Source organism: Dasypus novemcinctus, chromosome 9 (assembly GCF_030445035.2).
Source record: "Dasypus novemcinctus isolate mDasNov1 chromosome 9, mDasNov1.1.hap2, whole genome shotgun sequence".
NCBI lineage: Eukaryota > Metazoa > Chordata > Mammalia > Cingulata > Dasypodidae > Dasypus > Dasypus novemcinctus.
Window position 1 is genome coordinate 24,768,752 of NC_080681.1, and position 22,346 is coordinate 24,791,097.

Consider the following 22,346-nt stretch of genomic DNA (forward strand, 5'->3'; position numbering starts at 1 on the left):
TAGGAGATAATTCCACTCCCTTTTGTATCCTCAACAATCAGTCCTGTTCAGTAGGGAGGTGATCAAGAGGGTCAGATCTCTTTAGTCCTGTGCTTGCTCCCAGGACAAACAATGGCATGGCCCCTACGTGCCTGAAGGTCTCATTGGACACAGCAGACCACATTGTGGGCCAAAAGGTGAATCAACCTTAGACTGTATCCCTCTCTCTCCCATTTCCTGGTGAGGTGAAACCTTTTGAACCCCTCTGTAGCTGCTGGCCCAAAGCTGAAGAATTCAAAATTGTGTGCTCGTAGGTTGGGGAAGGGGCAACAGTATATGAAGCTGCAGTTTCTACTCACATACTATCCATCAATATTTTTATTCTGTGCCCCTTTCTCTTGGGTGATGTTCAGCCTTCCCCTGGTATCCTAAACTGTAGAATATTTTTTTTCCAGGTCATTTCTGCTTGTCCTTTAACTATTTTTCTGGGAGAGAAGAGAGTCCCATGTCTTTCTAATCCTCCATCTCCCCCTGCCAATTTAATTTTAATAGTATAAAAAACTTAGTGGTGGTAAAACTCCGTTGCTCCTCTCTGTTTTGTTACTATTGTCATTCATATTATATCTTTAAACATTTGAAGCTCATCAATACAATACGAAAGTATTGCTTTATGCAATTGTCTTATAAATCAGATAGAATAAAACTAAGTATAAACAAAATACATTTATACTCTTTCATATTTACCTATGTAGTTACTTTACTTGTGGTTTTTTCTTTTTGGTTCATGTGGATTTGAATTTAATCTCTAGTGTGATTTCATTTCCAACCGAAGGACTATTATTAGTATTTCTTGTCTCCTAGTGATAATTCCCTCAATTTTAATTCATCAAGGAATGAATTAATTTCTCATTCATTTTCGAAGGAGAGTTTTGCTTGATACAAGGTTTTGATTGACAATCTTTGTTTGTTTCCTGGCATTTTGAAAGCATCATTCTACTGCCTTCTGCCTTTATGGTTTCTGATGAAAATTCAGTTGTTAATCTTATTGAGAATTCCTGGTACTTGATGAGTTGTTTTTCTCTTGCTGCTTTCACTATTATCTTTTTGTTTATGATTATGATGTGGCTAGGTATATATATCTTTCAGTTTAACCTGTTTGAAGTTCTTTGAGCTTCTTAGATATGTACATTCATAAAACTTTAGGAATTTTCAGCCATTATTATTTCTTCAGATATTCTTTCTGTCTGTCCCCTTCTCTTTCTCTGTCCTCCTTCTGGCTCCCATTATACTGTGTTAGCATGTTGTTGGTGTCATACAGATCTCTGATGATCAATTTATTTTTCTTCATTCCTTTTTTCTTTTTGTTCCTCAGACTGATTATCTCAGTTGACCCATGTTCAAATTCACTGCTTTTTTCTTCTACAAATAGAATCTGCCATTGAGTCCCTTTAGTGAATTTTTCATTTCAGTCATTGTACTTTTCAATTCAGAATTTCGTATTTATTTAATTATCTATATTAATATTCTCTTATTTGGTGGGACATCATTCTCATACTTTAATTCTTTAGACATGGCTTCCTTGTGTTTTTAAATATATTCATAATTGTTCATTCAATTTTCATCTACTAAATCCATATAAAGGCTACAAAGACTTCTGAAATGAACTGTAAATGACTGCAGTAACATCAAATACAACAGCAATTCAGTACAATTCTGATTATAATTACCCAGGCCAGATTGTACAGGTAAAGGGCAATACTCTACAAGATTTTCCTTCAGACACCAGTTACAAGTTTGGGGGCCCAGCCCACTTACACTCCTGCTCAACTGACTACAAATTCATGTGGTTCCCACTACCTCTTCAGGTTGGATAACTTGTTAGAATGACTTACAGAACCTATTTGAAAAGTGCTGTATTTATGATTACATTTTTCTAATACTAAAAGGATACATATAAGAAATCAAAAGTAGAGACTCGTGCAGTGAGGTCTCATATGCAAGTTTCCGGGTCTTCTCCCTGCGAAATTAAGACATACCACCTGCACTGCATAGCAAGTATCTTTTCAATCCTGGATAATAAATCAGGTTTCCAGTTACTAGAGTTTATATGGGCTTTCATTATGTAGGCATGACTGATGGCATCAGTGCCCATGGTGTTCAACTCGTCTACTGTCCTCCCCCCTTCCCAGGGGTCAGAAATATGATGAGGGTGAAAGACTCAATATAATAATCACATGGTTGGCCTTTCTGGTGTGGCCAACCCTTATTCTGGGACCATAGATGTGGCTGGCCTCATCCTGTATTTGTTAACATATAAACTATTAGTTGTGGTCTGGAGGGTCCACCATGAATAACAAAAGACACCCTATCATGAGAAATTCCAGGAACCTCTAAAAGATTGGACCTCTTTTAGGAGGCCAAATATATTATTCTGCATTCCAACAGCTGGGCTGGCTTCCTCAGGGACACTTTCTATTGACTACTTTTTTTCCCCCTTTCTATGGGCTATACCTTTCTGTTTCTTTGTGCATGGATCAAATTTTATTGAAAACTGGACATTTAAAGAATATAATGTGAAGGTTCTGGAAACCAAATTCCTCATTTCCCGAGGGTTTTCTTGTTGCCGGCTGTTGGTTTTTGTTCTTTTGGTTGCTCTTTTAGAGACTTTCCTGAATGTAACATTTGTATTCCCTTTCATGCACTGCCATTGAATTCTCTGCTCTGCTAGCTTAATAGCTAGCTAATGATTAGACAGAAAATTTCTTAAATGTCTTGATCCAATAAGTTTTCAGCCCTAGAACAATTTAGCCTTTAGTGCTCTAGCAATTTACAACTCTGCCTTACCTTTTCTTCTTGTTTATGCAGGGCCTCAAGGTCAACCGTGAGAGTTTATTGCCCCCTTAGGTCTTTCCAGGGCACACAGTCAGCTCTGGAGGCGTGCTTGGCCTTTTAGAGATGCTGAAATATGTCAGAGCTTTGCACGACTCCCTGTGGGTATCTCATTCTCCAGATCTTCATTTTTTTTCTTAAAGATTTATTTATTTATTTATCACTGCCCTCCTTATTATTTGTGCTCACTGTCTGGTCTCTTTGTTGTGTGCTCTCCGTGTCTCCTCGTCTTCTTTTTTTCTTTTTTTAGGACACCCAGGAACTGAACCGGGACCTCCCATGTGGGAGGGAAGTACCCAATAGCTTGAGCCACATCCACTTCCTGCTTGTTGTATATCTCATTGTGTCTCCTCATTGCATCATCTCGTTGCATCCTCTGGTTGCATCTGCTCACCACGTCCTTTGCATCAGCCCACTGTCTTGCTTGTCTGCCTTAGGAGGCACTGGAAACCAAACCCAGGACCTCCCATGTTTTAGGTGGGCACCCAACAGCTTGAGCTATATCCGCTTCCCTCCGAATCTTCCTTTTTTTTTTTTTCATTTATAATATTTTTTAAATTGATTTTTAAAAGATCTTCCTTTTAAGAGTTTTGGCCAGCCTCACGTTTGCCCCAACTTGTATCATTGCCTCAGGAATTTATGTGGCTTTTAAAAAATATACTTAAAAAAATCTTTTTAAAGATACTTAGATTACATAAATGTTAAATAAGAAATATAAGGGATTCCCATATGTCCTGCTCCCTACCTCTCCCAAAATTTCCCACATTAACATTCTTGATTAATGTGGTATATTTGTTACAACTGATGAACACATTTTAGAGCATTGCCTCTAAGCATGGATTATAGTTTACATTGTGGTTTACAATCTCTCCCACAAATTTTTGTAAGTTATTGCAAGATATATAATGACCTATATCTGTCATTGCAGTGTCATTCAGGACAATTCCCAAGTCCCTAAAATGCCCCTGTATTACACCTATTTTTCCCTCTCCCTCACCTCAGAACCTTCAGTGGCCATTCCCTCCGCATTAATGGTAAAAGTTCTTCAATCGCAAGAATCACAATAAGTCTATAGTAAAATACCAGTAAGCCTACTCTAGTCCATCATTCATTCTCCAATCCTGAAGATTCTGGGATGGTGATGCCCATTCCATCTCTAATTGAGAGGGGGCTTAGATCCTGTGGAGCAGATGGATGGGACAATCTTGCTTGCAGTTGCAGGCTCTATCTGTTCCTAGAAATGGTCATTGTCCATCTTCATCTTGTTAGATGTCCTGGGTGAATCCAATGAACTGGAGAGTAGATGTCGCAACTCTCTTGAGCTTCAGGTCCCAACTGGTACACAGACAGCCCAAGATTTAAGTCTCTTGTACATTCACCTATCGACTCTAGTACTAACTATGGGTTCAAATAGAAAGGGCAAAAGTGCCACATGTAGGGAAACCACAACTGAGTTCAACTCTGTCACACTGGGGGGCATAAATTCCAAAGTAGGACCCACTGGCAGGGTGCCAAACTCCTGAGCTATCTGCCCTGACTATAGTGTCTGGATGTCTCCGGAGACCTCAGGATCCCTGCTATTTGAGGGAATATTTACTTCGGCAGTCAATGAAATCCTCCTGAAACGTGCATAAGCATAACCTCTCAAACGACCTCCTGATTCACTTGGAAATCTTTTAGCCATATAAACTCATTTATCTTTACCCTTTCCTCCTTTTGGTCAAGGTCTTTTTTGAGTTGCATTGCTGGTTGGTGCTTGGTAATAATCCCTCTGTGCCAGGGAAGCTCATCCCCAGTAATCATGTCCCATGCTCAGGGGAAGGTAATGCATTTATATGCTGAGTTTGGCTTAGAGTGAGGCGACATTTAAGCAACAAGGAGGCTCTCAGGCGGTAACTCTTAGGCATCCTATAATACTAGCCTAAGTTTCAATTTTAAAAGTAAAGGTTCATAAGTATAGTCATTACTGTTAAGTGTCAGTGTCCTCCTCCTTCACTAATCACTGCTGCTGTACTCAGGGGATCCTTGCTATCCCATTAGAGAATGTGGCAGAGTTCCCCAGGATGGGACCTCAATATTCTTTTGATTATTGTTTGAATCTCCACTAATTGTGACAATGCCCCGTTAACATTGAACACATTCATTTGCCTCATAGGTATGCCCCAGGTGAACCTCCTCCCATGATCCCCATCTGTGACACCCTACACCAATGATCCTCCCCTTCCAAACTGAAGCGAACAAAATAACCGAATACAATTAATAGGAAAATGATATACTAATGATAATTTTTAAAATAATGACTAAAATACAAATTTAAAAAAAATTTTTTGAAATAAAAAAATATAAAATTAAACTTTTTTGACATTATGTCTTTCATCTCTGTAAGAGCTGTTGTCTTGTATTTGCAGTGATATTTTCTTCCATTTTTTCCTCCACTGTCTTATTTTTTTCATTTTGTCTTCAAAGAAGCTTTAGGTTACAGAAAAGTCACTTACAGAATATAGGGGATTCTCATATACCCAGCATCTTACCCCTTTTCCCTATTAATAATATTTTATATGTGGATGGTACATTTGTTATAATTGATGTACAAATATTGAAACATTGCTACTAATCATGATCAGTGAATTACATTGTGGTTTACATTTTGGACTGTATACTTTTATAGATTTTGATGAATCCATCATTGCAAGATGATGTAGAACAATTCTATCACCCCCAAAATTCCCCATCTATTCTATTCCTCCTTCCCCCTGGGCCCCTTGGGACGCACGGTAACCACCAAGATTAAATCATTGAAGGACATGATTCGTAGTTACTTGCAACAACATTGAGGGCCTGACATACTGGCCAGTCCTACCCTGTTAGGCACTGCCTATTCTCTTGAGAGATGCCTGCCCCTCTATTTGAGATCATAGCAGGACTCCCCTGGGTGGGAGTCCAACACCTTCCTGCTTATTATGTGAGTTTCCACCTACTGATACAACACTCTATAACAAGATGAACACTATATACTCCCTAGAAGCCTGCCCCAGGTGTGTCCTGTCCCGTATGCCCCCCCACATCCAATACCTTAAATCAGTAACCCTCCCCTGCCATATTTGCCGAAAGAATATTCCCAACATTGTAGTTTCAACTGCATACTCACAAATCCCCATAGTTCACCTGCTCCTTTCCCCACCCCCTACCTCCAATTCTATGCACAGTACAACCCACCCACCCCACCCTACCCCCTTCACAGACCAGCACCAACCAGCCCAATATCATTACTGTACCACTGTCATGCCCATACACTGCACAACTACACACTTTGCCTTTATCATAGATTTTGCCCATATGAGCATTGACTCACAACTTGCTTCTTCCTTTCTGTCTCCTATAAACCTGTCTTCCAGACTAGCACTATGAGTTTGCTAAATTTGCTTAATTTATATCAGTGAGCTTATGAAGTACTTGTCCTTCAGTACCTGGCTTGCTTTGCTCAACATAAGGTCTTCAAGATTCATCCATATTATCCCATGTGTTTTTTTGTTTTTTTTTTAAGATTTTATTTTTTATTTATTTCTCTCCCCTCACCTCCCCCCCCGCCCCAGTTGTCTGTTCTCTGTGTCCATTTGCTGCGTGTTCTTTTTGTCCACTTCTGTTGTCCATAGCACAGGAATCTGTGTTTCTTTTTTGTTGTTGTTGTTGCATCATCTTGCTGTGTCAGCTCTCCATGTGTGCAGTGCCATTCCTGGGCAGGCTGCACTTTCTTTTGCGCTGGGCAGCTCTCCTTACGGGGCGCACTCCTTGTGCGTGGGGCTCCCCTACGTGGGGAGCAGCTCTGTATGGCACAGCACTCCTTGCGCGCATCAGCACTGCACATGGACCAGCTCCACACAGGTCAAGGAGGCCCGGGGTTTGAACTGTGGACCTCCCATGTGGTAGATGGATGCCCTATCCACTGGGCCAAGTTCGCTTCCCTTATCCCATGTGTTAATACTACATTGCTTCTTACAGCTGAGTAATACTCCATTGTATGTATGTACCACAATTTATCCATTCATCTGTTGGTAGACATTTGGTTTATTACCAACTTATGGCAATAGTGAATAATGCCATTATGAACATTGGTGTGCATATATCTGTTCGGGCCTTGCTTTCAATTCTTCTGGGTGTATACCAAGCAGTGGGACTACTGGATCATATGGCAGTTCTATAATTAGCTTCCTGAAGAACTGCCAAACTCTCCTCCACAATGGCTGCACCATTTGACATTCCCACCAGCAGTGGATAAGGGTTTCCAATTCTCCACATCCTCTCCAACACTTGTAGTCCTCTGTTTTTTTAATAGCTGCCAGTCTAATGGGTATAAGATGGTATCTCATTGTGGTTTTGATTTGCATTTCCCTTATATCTAATTATGTTGAGCATCTTTTCATGTACTTTTTAGCCATTTGTATTTCCTCTTTGGAGAAGTGTCTATTCAAATCACTTGCCCGTTTTTAAAATGGGTTGTCTTTTTATTTTTGAGGTGTAGTATTTCTTTATATATGCTGGATATTAGGCCCCTATCAGATACGTGGTTACAAAGTGTTTTCTCCCATTGAGTAGACTGCCTTTTCACTTTCTTGACAAACTCCTTTGAGGTGCAAAAGTTTTTAATTTGGAGGAGGTCCCATTTACCTATTTTTAATTTGGTTGTTCATGCTTTGGGTGTAAAGTTTCATGAATTCTTTTCCTAATGCAAGATCCTGTAGGTGCTTCTCTAATTATCTTCAAGGATCTTTATGGTCTTGGCTCTTACATTTAAATCTTTGATCTTTCTTGAGTTAATTTTTTTTACAAGGTGTGAGATGGTATTCCTCTCTCATTCATTTGGATATGGATATCCAGTTCTTCATGCACCACTTGTTGAAGAGTCCATTCTCTCCCAGTTGAGTGGGCTTGGTGGCCTTGTCGAATATCAGTTGACTGTAATGTGGGGATTTATATCAGAACTCTCAGTTTGGTTCCATTGGTCAGTATGTCCAACCTTGTGCCAATACCATGCAGTTTTGACTGCTGTAGCTTTGTAGTATGTTTTAAAGTTAGGTAGTGTGATTCCTCTGATTTCATTTTTCTTTTTCAATATGTCTTTGATTATTTGGGGCCCCTTGCCCTTCCAAATAAATTTCATAGTTAGCTTTTCCAATTCAGTAAAAAATGCTTCAATAATTTTTATTGGGATTGTATTCAATCTATAAATCAATTTGGGTAGGATAGACATTTTAATGATTAGTCTTCCTATCCATGAACAGGGAATATTATTCTATTTATTTAGGTATTTGATTTCCTTTCCTTTAACTGTGTTGTGTTGTTTTGTGCATACAAGTTGTTTACATCTTTAGTTGAATTTATTCCAAAGTACTTGATTCTTATAGTTGCTATTGTAAATGGCATTTTTTTTCTTTATTTCCTCCTCAGCTTACTCATTATTGGTGTACAGAAATGCTACTGAATTTTGTACATTCATTTTATAACCTGCGACTTTACTGACCTCATTTGTAAGCTCTAGAAGCTTTGTAGATTACCCAGGGCTTTCTATGTATAGGATCATGTCATCTACAAATGGTGAAGTTTTTACTTCTTCCTTTCTAATTTGGATGCCTGTTGTATCTTTTTCTTGCCTAAGTGCTCAAGCAAGTACTTCTAACGCAATGTTAAATAAAAGCAGTGAAAGTGGACATTCTTCTCTTGTTCCAGATCTTAGAGGGAAAGCTTTTAGGATTTTACCATTGAATATGATGTTAGCTATGGGTTTTTCACATATACCCTCTATCATATTGAGGAAGTTTCCTTCTATTTCTCTCTTTTGAAGTTTTTTTTTAATCAGGAAAGGTATGCTTTTTCTGCATCTATAGAAATGATCATGTGTTTTTTTTTTTCTTTTGATCTGTTCAGGTGGTGTATTACATTGACTGATTTTCTTATGTTGTAGCATCCTTGCATACCAAGGATGAAACCATCTTGGTCATGGTGTATAATTCATTTGATGTGTTGTTGAATATGATTAGCAAGTATTTAGTTGAGGATGTTAGCATCTAGGTTCATTAGAGAGATTGGTCTATAGTGTTCCTTCCTTGTGGCATCTTTGTTTGGCCTTTGTATTAGGGTAATGTTGTCATCATGGAATGAGTTAGGCAAGGTTCTCTCCACTTCTATTTTTTGGAAGAGTTTAAGCACAATTGGTGTTCATTCTTTCTGGGATGTTCGGTAGTATTCATCTGTGAAGCCATTTGGTTCTGGGCTCTTCTTACTTGGGAGGGTTTCTTTTTTTTTTTTAAGATTTATTTTATTATTTATACCCCCCCCCCTTGCCACTTGCCTGCTGTCTGCTACCTGTGTCCATTCACTGCACGTTCTTCTATGTCTGCTTGTCTCCCTTTGTTGCATCATCTTGCTGTGCCAGCTCTCTCGGAGCATAGGCCGTCAGGTCTCTGCAGACGTGGGCCAGCTTACCTTCAAAAGGAGGCCCTGGGAAGCGAACCCAGGGCCTCCCCTATGGTAGACAGGAGCCCAGTCAGTTGAGCCACAGCCACTTCCCTATTTGGGAGGTTTTTGATGAATAATTCTATCTTGTTGCTTGTGATTGGTCTGTTGAGTTCATCAATTTCTTCTTTCATCAATGTAGACTACTTGCGGGCTTCTAGGAATTTGTCCATTTCTTGTAAATTATCCATCTTGTTTGCATGCAGTTTTTTAAAGTATCCTCTCATGATTCTCTTAATTTCTGTGGGGTCAGTGCTGATATCACTGTCCTTGTTTATTTTATATATTTTCATTTTCTCTCTTTTTTCCTTTTGTTAGTGAGCTAAGGGTTTATCTATTTTATTAATCTTCTTGAAGAGCCATCTTTTGGTTTTGTTTATTTTTTCTAGTGCTTATTTTCAGTTTCATTTTTTAATATCTCTGCTCTAATATTTGTTATTTCTTTCTCTCTACCTGGTTAGGGGTTAGTTTGTTGTTCTTTTTCTAATTCCTCCAGGTGTGCAGCTAGGTCTTTGATTTTAACACTTTCCTCTTTTTTAATATAGGTATTTATGGCTATGAATTTCCCTCTCAGTACATCGTGTGCTGCATCCCATAGGTTTTGAAACATTATGTTATCATTTTCATTCGTTTCAAGGTAGTTACTGATTTCTTTTGCCATTTCCTTCTTGACCCACTGTTTGTCTAAGGGTGTGTTGTTTAACTTCCACATCCTTGTTCCTAATCTGCTTCTCTGCCCATTATTGATTTCCAGCTTCATTCCATTGTGGTCAGAGAAATTATTTTGTGTAATTTCAGTTTTCCTGAATTCGTTGAGAGTTGTTCTGTGGCTTAGTATATGATCTATCCTGGAGAATGATCCATGTGCACTTGACAAGAATGTATATTCCACTGTATTTGGGTGTAGTGTTCTGTTTAGGTCCAGATCCTCTAATGTGTTATTCAAAGTCTTTGTTTCTTTAGTGATTCTCTGTTGAGATGTTCTCTCTAATGGTGATAATGGTGTATTAAAGTCCCCCACTGTAATTGTAGAGGCATCTATGTCTCCACTTAGTTTTTCCAATATTTGCCTCATGTATTTTGAGGTGCCCTGGTTAGTTCCATAAATGTTTATGGGTGTTCTTTCTTCTTGATAAATTACCCCTTTTATTAATATATAGTGGCCTTCTTGTCTCTTATGATAGTTTTGCATTTAAAGTCTGTTTTCTCTGATATTAGTATAGCTACTCTCACCCTTTTTTTGTTATTGTTTGTATGTAAAATTGTTTTCCAACCATTCACTTTCAGCCTCCTTGTGTCCCTGGGTCTAAGGTGGGTTTCTTGTAGACAGCATAAAAATGGGTCATATTTCCTTATCTATTCTGCCAGTCTGTGCCTCTTGACTGGAAAGTTTAACCCATTAACATTCACCGTTATTACTGTCAAGGAATTACTTACATTAGCCATGTTTTCTTTAGGTTTATGTATGCTGTATGTTGTTTTTATTTCTCTTTTTATCTTTTTAGTTGTTAGTACACTCCCCTCCAGCTCTCTCCTGTCTTTTCCTTTTAACCTGCAGAACTCCCTTTAGTATTTTTTGAAGGGCAGGTTTCTTATTGACAAACTCTCTTAATTTCTCTTTTTCTGTGAATATTTTGAACTATCCCTCAATTTTGAATGCCAACTTTGCTAGATAGAGAATTCTTGGCTATAAGTTTTTTCTTTTAGCACCTTAACTGTGTCATACCCCTTCCTTCTTACATCCATGGCTTCAGATGAGAAATCAGCACTTAATCTTATTGAGCTTCCCTTGTATGTGATGGATCTTTTTTCTCTTGCTGCTTTCAGTGTTCTCTTTTTGTCTTTAGCCTTGGACAATTTGTCAGGTATATGTCTTGGAGTTGGCATATTAGGATTTATACTGTTTGGGGTATGCTGTGCTTCCTGTACATATACTTCCATGTCCCTCAAAAGGGTTGGGAAGTTTTCAGCCATTATTTCCTCCAACACACCTTCTGTCTTCTTTCCCTTCTTTTCTCCCTCTGGGATGCCTATATTTGTATGTTTGTGCATTTTATGTTGTCATTCAAATCCCTAAGTCCCTGCTGGATTGTTTCTCTCTTTTTATCTATCTGTTCTACTATCCGTCTGATTTCAGCTGTACTTTTTTCCACATTACTGATTCTTTCCACTGCGTGTTCAAATCTGCTGTTACATGCTTCCATTGTATTTTTGATTTCTTGCATTGTGCCATTCCTTACCATCATATCCATATATCCATTCTTTTCTTATGTATATTTACAGTTTATTTGGTATGTTCTCCCAGTGTCTTTTTTTTTAAGATTTATTTGTTTGTTTCTCCCAAACCCACTCCCTCCATTGTCTGCTCTCTGTGTCCATTCGCTGTGAGTTCTTCTTTGTCTTCTTGTCTTCTCTTTAGGCAGCACTGGGAACCAATCCTGGGACCTTCCCGAATGGGAGAGAGGTGCTCAATGTCTTTCGCCATCTCAGCTCCCTGATCTGTTTCTTCTCTTATTGTCTCCCCTCTGTGTCTTTTTTTGTTGTGTCATCTTGCTGTACCAGCTGTGCTCTTGGGACAGCTTGCCACACAAGGCAGTACTCCTGAGTGGGCCAGCACTCCTGCATGAGCCTGCTGACTGCATGGGCTGGCTCACCCCTCAAACCAGCTTGCCTTCACCAGGAGGTCCCAGGAATTGAACCCTCCTCCCATATGGTAGATAGGAGCCCAATCACTTGAGCCACATCTGCTTCCCTCAGTGTCTTCTTAATATCCTTAATCTCTTCCTTCACTTCATTAAGTTGATTCATGATATTTGTTTGACATCTCTGATTAGTTCTGTGTTCCTCATCTCCTCCTGTTTTTAGTTTGTTCATTGGACTGGGCCATGTCTCCTTGTTTCTTAGTATGGCTTTTAATTTTTTGTTGGTGTCTAAGCATCTGTTTATCTTGATGGGTTTATTCAGTTTATCAGCTTCTCTTTCTACTTTAAGGTTTTATTTTGTTGTTTTTGTGTGTATGTGTGGTAAGGTTTCACTTTCACACCTCATTCCTCTTCTTCTATTTTTTAAAAAAGATTTATTTATTTATTTATTTCTCTCCCCTACCTCCCCACCCCAGTTGTCTGTTCTCTGTGTCTGTTTGCCGCATCTTCTTTGTCTGCTTCTGTTATTGTCAGCGGCACGGGAATCTGTGTTTCTTTTTGTTGCGTCATCTTGCAATGTCAGCTCTCCGTGTGTGCGGCACCATTCCTGGGCAGGCTGCACTTTCTTTGGCACTGGGCGGCTCTCCTTACAGGGCGCACTACTTGCGCGTGGGGCTGCCCTACGCGGGGGACACCTCTGTGTGGCAGGGCATTCCTTGCGCGCATCAGCACTGCACATGGGCCAGCACCACACAGGTCAAGGAGGCCCGGGGTTTGAACCACAGACCTCATGTGGTAGATGGATGCCCTAACCACTGGGCTAAGTTCGCCGCCCTCCTCTTATTCTATTTCCTTGCTTTTCCCTATGTTCTCTTGAAAAAAAAATTAGGACCAGAGAAAAGGAAAGAAATAAGAGAAATTGAATAATAGTAATAATAATAGTAAGAGGTAGAAGAGGAATTATACAAGACCTAGGAAAACGAATAATTAACACAAGTAAGAAGTACAGTGGAATAAGAATAGAAAAGTGGAATAGAAATAATGAAATGAGAAATAAAATAGAGAAAAATATGTAGAATGAATTAGAAGGCCAGAACGATGAGAGGAAAAGAAGAAGTAAAAAAAAAAGGGGGGGGAGAAAGGAAGGGGGAAAGTAAGAAAAGAAAGAAAACAGAAAAAAAAAGAGGGAAATAACAAAAATTGAAGACCAAACAAAAAGAAGTGGAATGAAAGAAAAACAACAGAAAACAGAAGATAGAAAAATGAAGGAGAGAAAAGAAATAGCATGGGTAGAAAAACTGTAAAATTTTTAAGAAAAGGGTAGGGGAGACAAAGGGGAACCACAACAAAAAGAAGTAAGATAGCAGCAATTATTAAGAAAAATGGACAAAGACAGAATAAAAAAAAACAAACAAACAAGGACCAAGGCCTTCCCTCTTAGGCCCCTAAGGAGCTTTGCAGGCTGCTGGTGTTCATCAATCAATCACCCTGCAGTCTGCCCTCTGCAGATTTTGAACTGGGTTTTAGTGAGTACAAAAAGGGTACAAAAAAAAGAACCTTTAAAAAAAATAAATAAGAAATCCAAGAAAAGCTAATACATAAAGCACATTTATGTGTTCCTGGTCATAAAGTATCCAATGGTTGCCTCATAACCCAGTGGATCATTTCTCTAAGAGCCAGGCATCAAACCAGGGACCTCATATATGCAAGGTGGATATTTCCCCACTGAGCTCATCTGTCTCCTTAGGTTAGTTAGCCTTTCGGAAAGCTCTCCACCCCCTTCCTCTCTGGCAGGTTAGATTCCTAGCAGTTTGCCAGAATGCTGCTGATTAGGCGCCTGTCTGTCCCCACCTCCTCTCTAATCTAATTTCTCTCTTTACCTGGGCAGCTGGGCATGTCAGCCTGCCTGAGGAGATCCTCCCTCCCCTCTCCCTGCGGGGTTGGGGTCCCTTCTGAGAGTCAAAGGGGGCTCAGCTCACCAAACTCACCACAGAGAAACCACGCTTCATCCTCCCAGACCTCTCTTCCTCCCTGCGAATGCCCCCTTGCACTCCATTAGAGCAGTGAGCCAGGGGCACCACCTAGGCTATTTGCCCTGAGGGTGGGGTGTATGTGCCGCTTCCAGCCACTGGCGAGCAAGTCATGGTTTTCCTTTGGCTTCTTTATCTTTCCCAGTACCCTCAGAGCACCTTCCTGTTCTATATATACGAAAGCAGCTCCTTCAGATAGGTCTCTGCCGCCTCTATGCTCCTTTGTTGGGAGCGGGTCAGACTCTGCCAGCCCACCTCAGCGCCATTTTCCCAGAACTCCCCAATCGTGATTTTTAAACCATTGCTGCTGATTGTTTTCAAAAATGCCCTGAGGATAGGCTTTTCATATAGGGAGAACTCTGAGTTAGGTCCAATAAAAAACAAGCCCTGTGAATGGGATTTTTCCAGGGAGATGCCAAGCAAGTGAAATAGTGACAGTCTCTGGAGTTGGGCTTTTTGGGGAGTTCCAAAGGCCTGTCCCATGCATTGACTGCTAGGCTGCTGTTTTTCAAGGCTACTGCTGAGCTGGATAAAGAGGGACGGGAGTAGGGCAAGTTGCAGTTTTTAATGAGGTTCAGACATTTTTCTTAAAAAATCTTCTTGGATTGTTGCAAGCCCCTTTTTAATTCCTAGAATTCTGGAAAAAGTTGGTTTTAACCGTTTTTCCACTGTAACATAATGTTGCTTTTATGGACAAGCATATTTTCAGTGGTCCTTCCTCCACCATTCCAGAAGTAAAAGTCCTCTATGTGTGCTTTTTTTTTCTTTTTCTTTTTCTGTAGCTGCTTTTAGATCTAGTTTATGTATCCTAGTGATGTGTTATCATAGACATCAATTTGTTTTCTTAGTTCTGGAAATAATGGACCTCCCTTAAATTTTAAAAAAGGCCAATAAAAGATAATAAAAGGGAAATACCACTCTAAAATCTGACAGTTTGATTAAATTCTTGGATTATAGATCTATAAATGGCTTAAGCACTTTTTGTATTTTTTAGAGGTATATCCAGGGAGACTCCAGAAGCCTCTGTAGTTTTATATGAAGCATTGCCTGGTGTGTGTTCTAGGACCATCTGCTGGGTTGGATGGGTTTTGATCTAACTTAATATGGCATTTACATTGTTAGGATGGTCTGTACTTATAATTGTTCATGAAAAGGTGTCTTATGTCTTTTTCCTTTAGGTATATAAAAGAAGGAGATACCGTGTCTCAATTTGATAGCATCTGTGAAGTTCAAAGTGATAAAGCTTCTGTTACCATCACTAGTCGTTATGATGGAGTCATTAAAAAACTCTATTATAATGTAGATGAGATTGCCTATGTGGGGAAGCCATTAGTAGACATAGAAACGGAAGCTTTAAAAGGTACTGTAAATATGTCTCTTTTACCAAACTAATTACTGCTGTCCTTTTCTTATTAGGTCCCAATTAAAAGTGATGTTTACTTTTAATAACTTAGAATTTGAGTTGAGTGTTTAGAATCCCAAACCAGAAAATTAGAAAAGGTCCTCTATGAGGCACAATTGTCTTCTGACCAAATTGGCATGTTAAAAATAGATACAGTATACTTCACTTATCTGAGGTTCTACCTACTGTAAACCTAAGTGTTGAAGAAGCAATAAGCTCCCCCAGGAGTTAAAAATACTGGCCTTGAATGCTGGTCACTAGTAACAAGAATTAGAGTGTATAGAGATTATATCTAACATAATGGGGTTGCTCTGTTTGCCACTGATACTATAAAGAGCACTCTCATTGGTGATGGTTTTGAAAGCTGAACTTCTTAAAAAGAAAAGTAGAAGAGAAGAGGAGGAAAATCTGAATGAAAAGTGAAGCGACCAACATTCAGTAGAAGAAGCAATGATGGGACTTAGAGGCAGGAGATGTTCTGACAAAAGGGAGATTATTATGAGAATGTTGTAGAAGAAAACAAATTGCTGGGCAGTCCCAATGTTGGCAAACACTTGGCTCTACCTTTAGAAGTTCCTTACGGCATTGTTGTGTTACATCGAAGTTACGTTGTTGAGGATACAGCTTTGATATACAGGGATGGGGGAGCTAAGGTCTGTGATGCTTATCTGTCCTGGCAATGCTGAGGTAAAGATGTTTCAGTGTATAATTCAGAAGTCTAGAAGGAGTCTTTAAATTACAGTGGTTATCTGACTCTAATATTGTTCTTCAGTCAGTAAAAGAATAATAGCTAACAACACAGTCTTTCCCCCCCAGAATCATATTCTGCAAATTGGAAAATGTTTCACACCTATTATTGTATTTATCCTCATCGGTGAGGTATTCCTGTTTAACAGATGAGGAAACTAAACTCAGGAAAGGTGTACAAAGGTTGGATGATTTGCCCAATGATCAATGAGAGGCCCAAAAGTAAAAGTCGGATGTCCTGAGTCCTTATCCGGAATATTTCCCATTATCACAGATTAGCCCCAAAAACTGGAAGATGGCTTATATTTATGTCTTCCTATTATTTAATTTATATTGTTTTAAAAGCAGTTTATGTACATTGTGGAAAGTTAGAACATATAGAAAAGAGAAGTTGGAAAATAAAAATGCATTCTACTACTCAGAAGTAGCCATTCAAGACATTAGTGTATGTTGTTCCAGACATTTTTAAGGCAAATGTATATACTATAGGTATTTGTTGCTAAAATTATATTGTATTGTACAGGCTTTCTTCCAGTCTGTTTGCTTAGTTGATGATCTACATGTTTTCATGATAGTATATATTCATTTTATCTAATAGCCAGGCCATATTTACATTTCTCAAGTTGTCCCCAAAGTGTCCATGAAACTTCAGTTGGCTTGTTCAAAGTAGAATCCCGTGCATGATCATACACTGCACTTGGTTGCTATATTCCTAAACTGTCTTTTAAAGTAGCTCCCCCCCCACCCGTTTTGTTTCACAACACTGACTTGTTGAAGAGACTGTCATTTGTTTTGCAGGATACCACATTTTTAGGATTTGTTTTGTCGCTTCTTCATGGTGTTAACTATTCCACTAGTCCTTATATTTCCTGTTAACTAGAAGTAATTTTTAAGGTCCGTGTTCGGGTGTAATAATTTTGGTTGAGTACATCTTGGATGACGTTGTGCACTTCATATTGCCTAACATCAGGAAACACCAACATCCAGATGACCTGCCATGGTGACACTGGGTTTAATACCGAAACCCTAACCCCTCCATTGTACATTCTTGTGGTGTTACTTTGGCCCTATATAAGTCGTTTAGAGTATCCTTTGATGATCCTAGATCCATCATTGCTTTAGTGGTTGTGGAATCATTTCAAAATCGGTCATTTCTTTATCAATATTAGTTGACATTTTTCTGTAAGGTGGTGCTTTCCCCCCATGAACTGGAGCTACTAGTTACTCTGAAATACACGTCCTATTCTAAGGGCAGGAAAAAAAAGAAACCGCTTAATATCTTTCCCTTTACCTCTTCTCAAAGTAAAGAGTTACTTTGATAGCCACTTCAAGTGGTGATATTAATTTTTCCAGCTTTCTGTTTGTATGTATGTTTCAGTTGATTTGATGTATATGAGTTTGAGATTATTTTCGTGAATTCCATAAAGGGAAAGATTGTGTTTGTAAACTATTCTGTACTTCTGGGTATGATACCCTTTGATTGTATTAAATTCTTCAAGGACCTCTGATTAGTTTACTCGATAAAATCGATTTAGGGCTTCTGATTGGGCTACGTCAGTAAGGCGTAACTCGGGTTGAACCACCTCTGCCTTGGTGGCTGATATAAATGGACACTTACTCAAGAAGATGTCAGAGGAGGGAACTTTGTTATTTTGATCCTTCCATGTGACAGAAAGGAGAAGACTCCAACAGCTGAGGTCCTGGGGCGAGATGAGCCATTTGCCTGATAGCTTATAGCTGACCTTGGGAAGAGAGCTGAGACTGATACAGAAGGCCCAGAAAGTCGTTGGTCTCCTGTGCCAGGGAGAGAGGGGGCCCTGAGACACAAGTCCTACGCCAGCCTGCCGCTGGGAGGAAGGAAGCCCAGGGGGAAGGCTGAGCACTTGCAGAGATGAGTAACTATCTGCTTCAACACGTGGCAGCTGACTTTGGTGAGAAAGCAAACTGAGTTGGACACATTAGGGCCTTGTAACTGTAAGCTTTTACCCCAAATATATGCCCTTTATAAAAGCCAACAGATTTCTGGTACTTTGCATCAGCACCTCTTTGGCTGACTAATACAGTGTATTTAACATTACAATCTTTGTCATTTTGATGCTAATATCATTATAGTGGGCACCCCTTCAAACTGGCCCCTATGTCTTTTTGACATGGCACCATTAATTTTTTTTTTTTTAAGATTTATTTTATTTGTTTCTCTCCCCCTGCTCCCTGTTGTTGTGTGTTCTTCTGTGTCCACTTGTATTCTCGGTGGCACAAGGAATCTGTGTCCCTTTTTTGGTTGCGTCATCTCGCTGCATCAGCTCTCCATGTGTGCGGCGCCACTCCTGGGCAGCCTGCGCTTTTCTCGTGCCAGGCGGCTCAATGCGGGGCGCACTTTTTGCGCAGGGGACACCCCTGCGTAGCACAGCACTCCTTGCACACGGCAGCACCATGCATGGGCCAGCTCACCACGTGGGCCAGGAAGCCCTGGGTTTGAACCCTGGACCTCCCATATGGTAGGCAGACGCTCTATCTGTAGAGCCGTGTACTCTTCCCCATTAATTTTTAAAAGTGTCCATACATTTTGGGACTATAAAATATTTCAGGACTTAACTCATTCTTGCTCCACCCCAGACCTGAGATCATCTGTTTCTCCAGGGACTCTTGATTTTATGGAAAGAATAAAAGACAATAATCTGGGCACTAGGGGTGCTTCCTGTTATTGAGATTCCAACTCTGTCTTGAAAGGCATGATTTAGTAGCCTTTAAAATTTTAAGAATTTACCTTTAAAAATTACCTGAAGTAAGCCAGTATTATTTTGATGGATCCATGAAGTATATTTTTTTGTATTCAATTAAGACCTAAAAAGGAGAGAGTGTATCACATTCTTGGCACAAATGGCATCAAGCAAGGATACTGAACACAACTGTATTGTGGGTGTCATTAAGTTAAAATGCCTGGGTCAGGTGCTTTAGACCAGATTAGAAACTGATCTTGAAAAAGCAAATTATTTACATGAACTTACAAGTAAGCAGCTGGGATTTGTGACCCTTTCTAATTTTATACCACTTCTTTTCCCTTGCAGTTTCAGGTGTAGAGAAGTTGTACTATCCCCTGGTTGTTAATGTATGTTTTAGTATATCTTCATCTCTTCTAAAACCTCAGTATCACTACCTTGCTTCTCTGAATTGAAAATATGTCTCCTTTAACCTTTTTTTTTTTAAGATTTATTTATTTATTTTCTTTTTCTCCCTTCCAACTCCCCCCCCCAGTTGTCTGTTCTCTGTGTCTATTTGCTGCGTCTTCTTTGTCCACTTCTGTTGTTGTCAGCGGCATGAGAATCTGTGTTTCTTTTTGTTGCATCATCTTTTGTCAGCTCTCCGTGTGTGCAGCGCCATTCCTGGGGAGGCTGAACCTTCTTTGGTGCTGGGCGGCTCTCCTTACAGGGCGCACTCCTTGCGCGTGGGGCTCCCCTTCGCTGGGACTGGCACGGCACTCCTTGCGCGCATCAGCGCTGCACGTGGGCCAGCTCCACACGGATCAAGGAGGCGTGGGGTTTGAACCGTGGACCTCCTATGTGGTAGACAGATGGCCCTAACCATTGCACCAAGTCCGCTTCCCGTCCTTTAACCTTTTTAAAGTAGGGGGAAATAGATTGGGAGGCAGAGGAATCACTTTTTTCTTGTTCTTATAACCATGAACAGACCATTTCAACTCTCTGGACTTAATTATATTTGCCTTAAAACAAATGGGGTTTGCAGAGTGAGATACTCATGAGATATCTAAAATGATAAAGTCAGCCCATGCCAAGTATTGACAAGGATGTGATACCGCTATATACCTATTTGAAGGTCTAAAATTAAAAAGATAGTGGGGGGTATATGGGGACCTCATATTTTTTGAATGTAACATTTAAAAAATAGACAAAAAGAGAAAAGAAGCAATGTAATAAATTAAATTAAAAAGACTGATGGTACCAACTGTATGCAGAGCAACTAGAACTTTCATACACTGCTGGAGGGAATGTAAGTTAATACAACCACTTCTGAAAACAGTTTTACAATTTCTTAAAAGGTTAAACATATACTTGCCATTCCACTTCTAGGTTTTTTACCCAAGAGAAATGAAAGCATCTAAGGACTTGTTTGTGAATGTTCATAGCTGCTTTATTTGTATTGGGCATAAACAGGAAACAATCCAAATATCCACCGAAAGGTTTATGGATAAACAAATTGATATAACCATACAATGCAATACTACTTAGCAGTAAAACAATTATCTTTTAATACAGGCTCCATCATAGATGACTCTCAAAATATTTATGCTGAGTGAAAAAAGCCAGACAAAAAAGGAACACAAGTTATTAATATATGATTCCATTTAAATAAAATTTTGGAAAATGCAGACCAATATATAGTGACAGAAAACAGATTATTGGGTACCGGGTGATAGGGTCGGGAGAGGTAGGAAGGGTTGAGAAGGTACATTTAACCAAGGGGCCCAAGGAAGATTTTGAGTTTGATTAATATGTCCATTACCTTGTTTGTGGTGATATTTATGGATGTACACATTTTTCAGAGCTTTTCAGATTGTATATTTTATGTATGTATGGTTTACTTATACCACAGTAAAGCTCTTAAAACAAAATTGAGATGGGATAGGTTATCTTTAAAGTAAAAATTATCTGGTAGTATTTCTCATAGAAAACTAATCACTTGCTTCTGTTCTGTTCCATTTGCCATTCAGGATATATTTTGAACAATTATCTTACATGTTAATTTTTATTTTCATATTAATATTTTCTGGTAATTTCTGTTGGATTTTTTTACTGTATGAATACACTATGAAACATAAATCTGCATATCAAGTAAGCAGGCATATAAAAACTGACCAGATTCACTTTACTGAGAGAAATTTATGTATGCTATATTTTAATTCTGGGAATGGGAAAGGTTTCTAAATATTTTGTGTACCAAGTCTTAAAACAAAAATTTGTAGTAATATTGACTTGTTTCTATTTTTTCTTGTTTTAGTGCTAGTAAAACCAAATAAATAAAAAGTGACGTAACAGTCATTTAGAAGTATAAAATGCATTATTTCCATTGTACAGGTGAAAGTAATTATAGCATAGCACCATCAAGAGTGTAAGAGATCTGGGAAGCGGATGTGGCTCAAGCAGTTGGGTGCCTGCCTACCACACAGGAGGTCCTGGGTTCAGTTTCTGGTGCATCCTTCAAAAAAAGAAGACAAGCAGGCACAGAGAGTGTACAACAAACACAGAGTGTAGACAGTGAGTGCAAAGAACGGGGGGAAGGAAATAAATAAAATAAAACTTTAAAAAAAGGACAAGGGATCAAGAGTAGACATATTAATAGTAGTATTGGAAATCAAATCCTGTCCCCTTAAATATTTGTTCAAATGATACTCTACTGTACTGTCTTTTGTAAGATGGTGTTGCAGTCTGCCTTTTAAGGCTGGAAGCTACAGTGTTGTGATTATGACATGGGAAACTATTTGTGGCTTCTAAGTCCTATCTGTGAGTGTTTTGCCAGTATACAGGCATCTACTTGAAAAAAGTTTACTAGACTCACTTATGCCAACTTGAATCTGTGATATGTAAAAGGTATATATTAAAAAAATACTAAGTTGAAATCCAGTTTAATATTATCAAGATTATATCAAAGCCATCCCATGTCTCAGTACATTGTCTATGGTAAATTCAGTTTAAAATGTATTGCAGAGTTCTCTTCATTTAGGTAACAGATGCTTTCTTTAGCATTTATTTACGTATGTATGTATATATGTATGTATGTATTTTAGGAGGTATCGGAATGAACCCAGACCTCATTCATGGGAAGCAGGTGATCAGCCACTGAGCTATATCAGCACCTGAGTGAGAGTTGATTTTTTCATTTTTTATTTGCTTGCTTGCTTGTTTTCAGGAGGTACTGAGGATCAAACCCAGGACCTCATACATGGGAAGTAGGCGTTCAACCACTTTATCTACATCTGCTACCCTACCCCCTATTTATTTAATAAAGTAAAATGACTCTTCATTTTTCTAAACTTTGCTTTTTATACCAAAACCTTTTTTAAAACCATTTTTTGAGGGGAATCATTAGTTGTTTTTTTAATTTAAATCTCTTTGTATTTTACTTCTTAAA

The 22,346-nt window shown here is 39.1% G+C and overlaps 1 protein-coding gene across 2 annotated transcripts in view; it reads left to right on the forward strand.

The window, feature by feature from the left end:
- DBT (dihydrolipoamide branched chain transacylase E2) overlaps positions 1-22,346 on the forward strand; it is an 84,917-nt gene that overhangs the window by 32,634 nt on the left and 29,937 nt on the right. For both annotated transcript variants that reach the window (XM_004471684.3, XM_058303120.1), the window contains exon 4: positions 15,229-15,410. In XM_004471684.3, the coding sequence (XP_004471741.2) occupies positions 15,229-15,410 (182 nt within the window). The remainder of the gene's footprint in view (positions 1-15,228; positions 15,411-22,346) is intronic.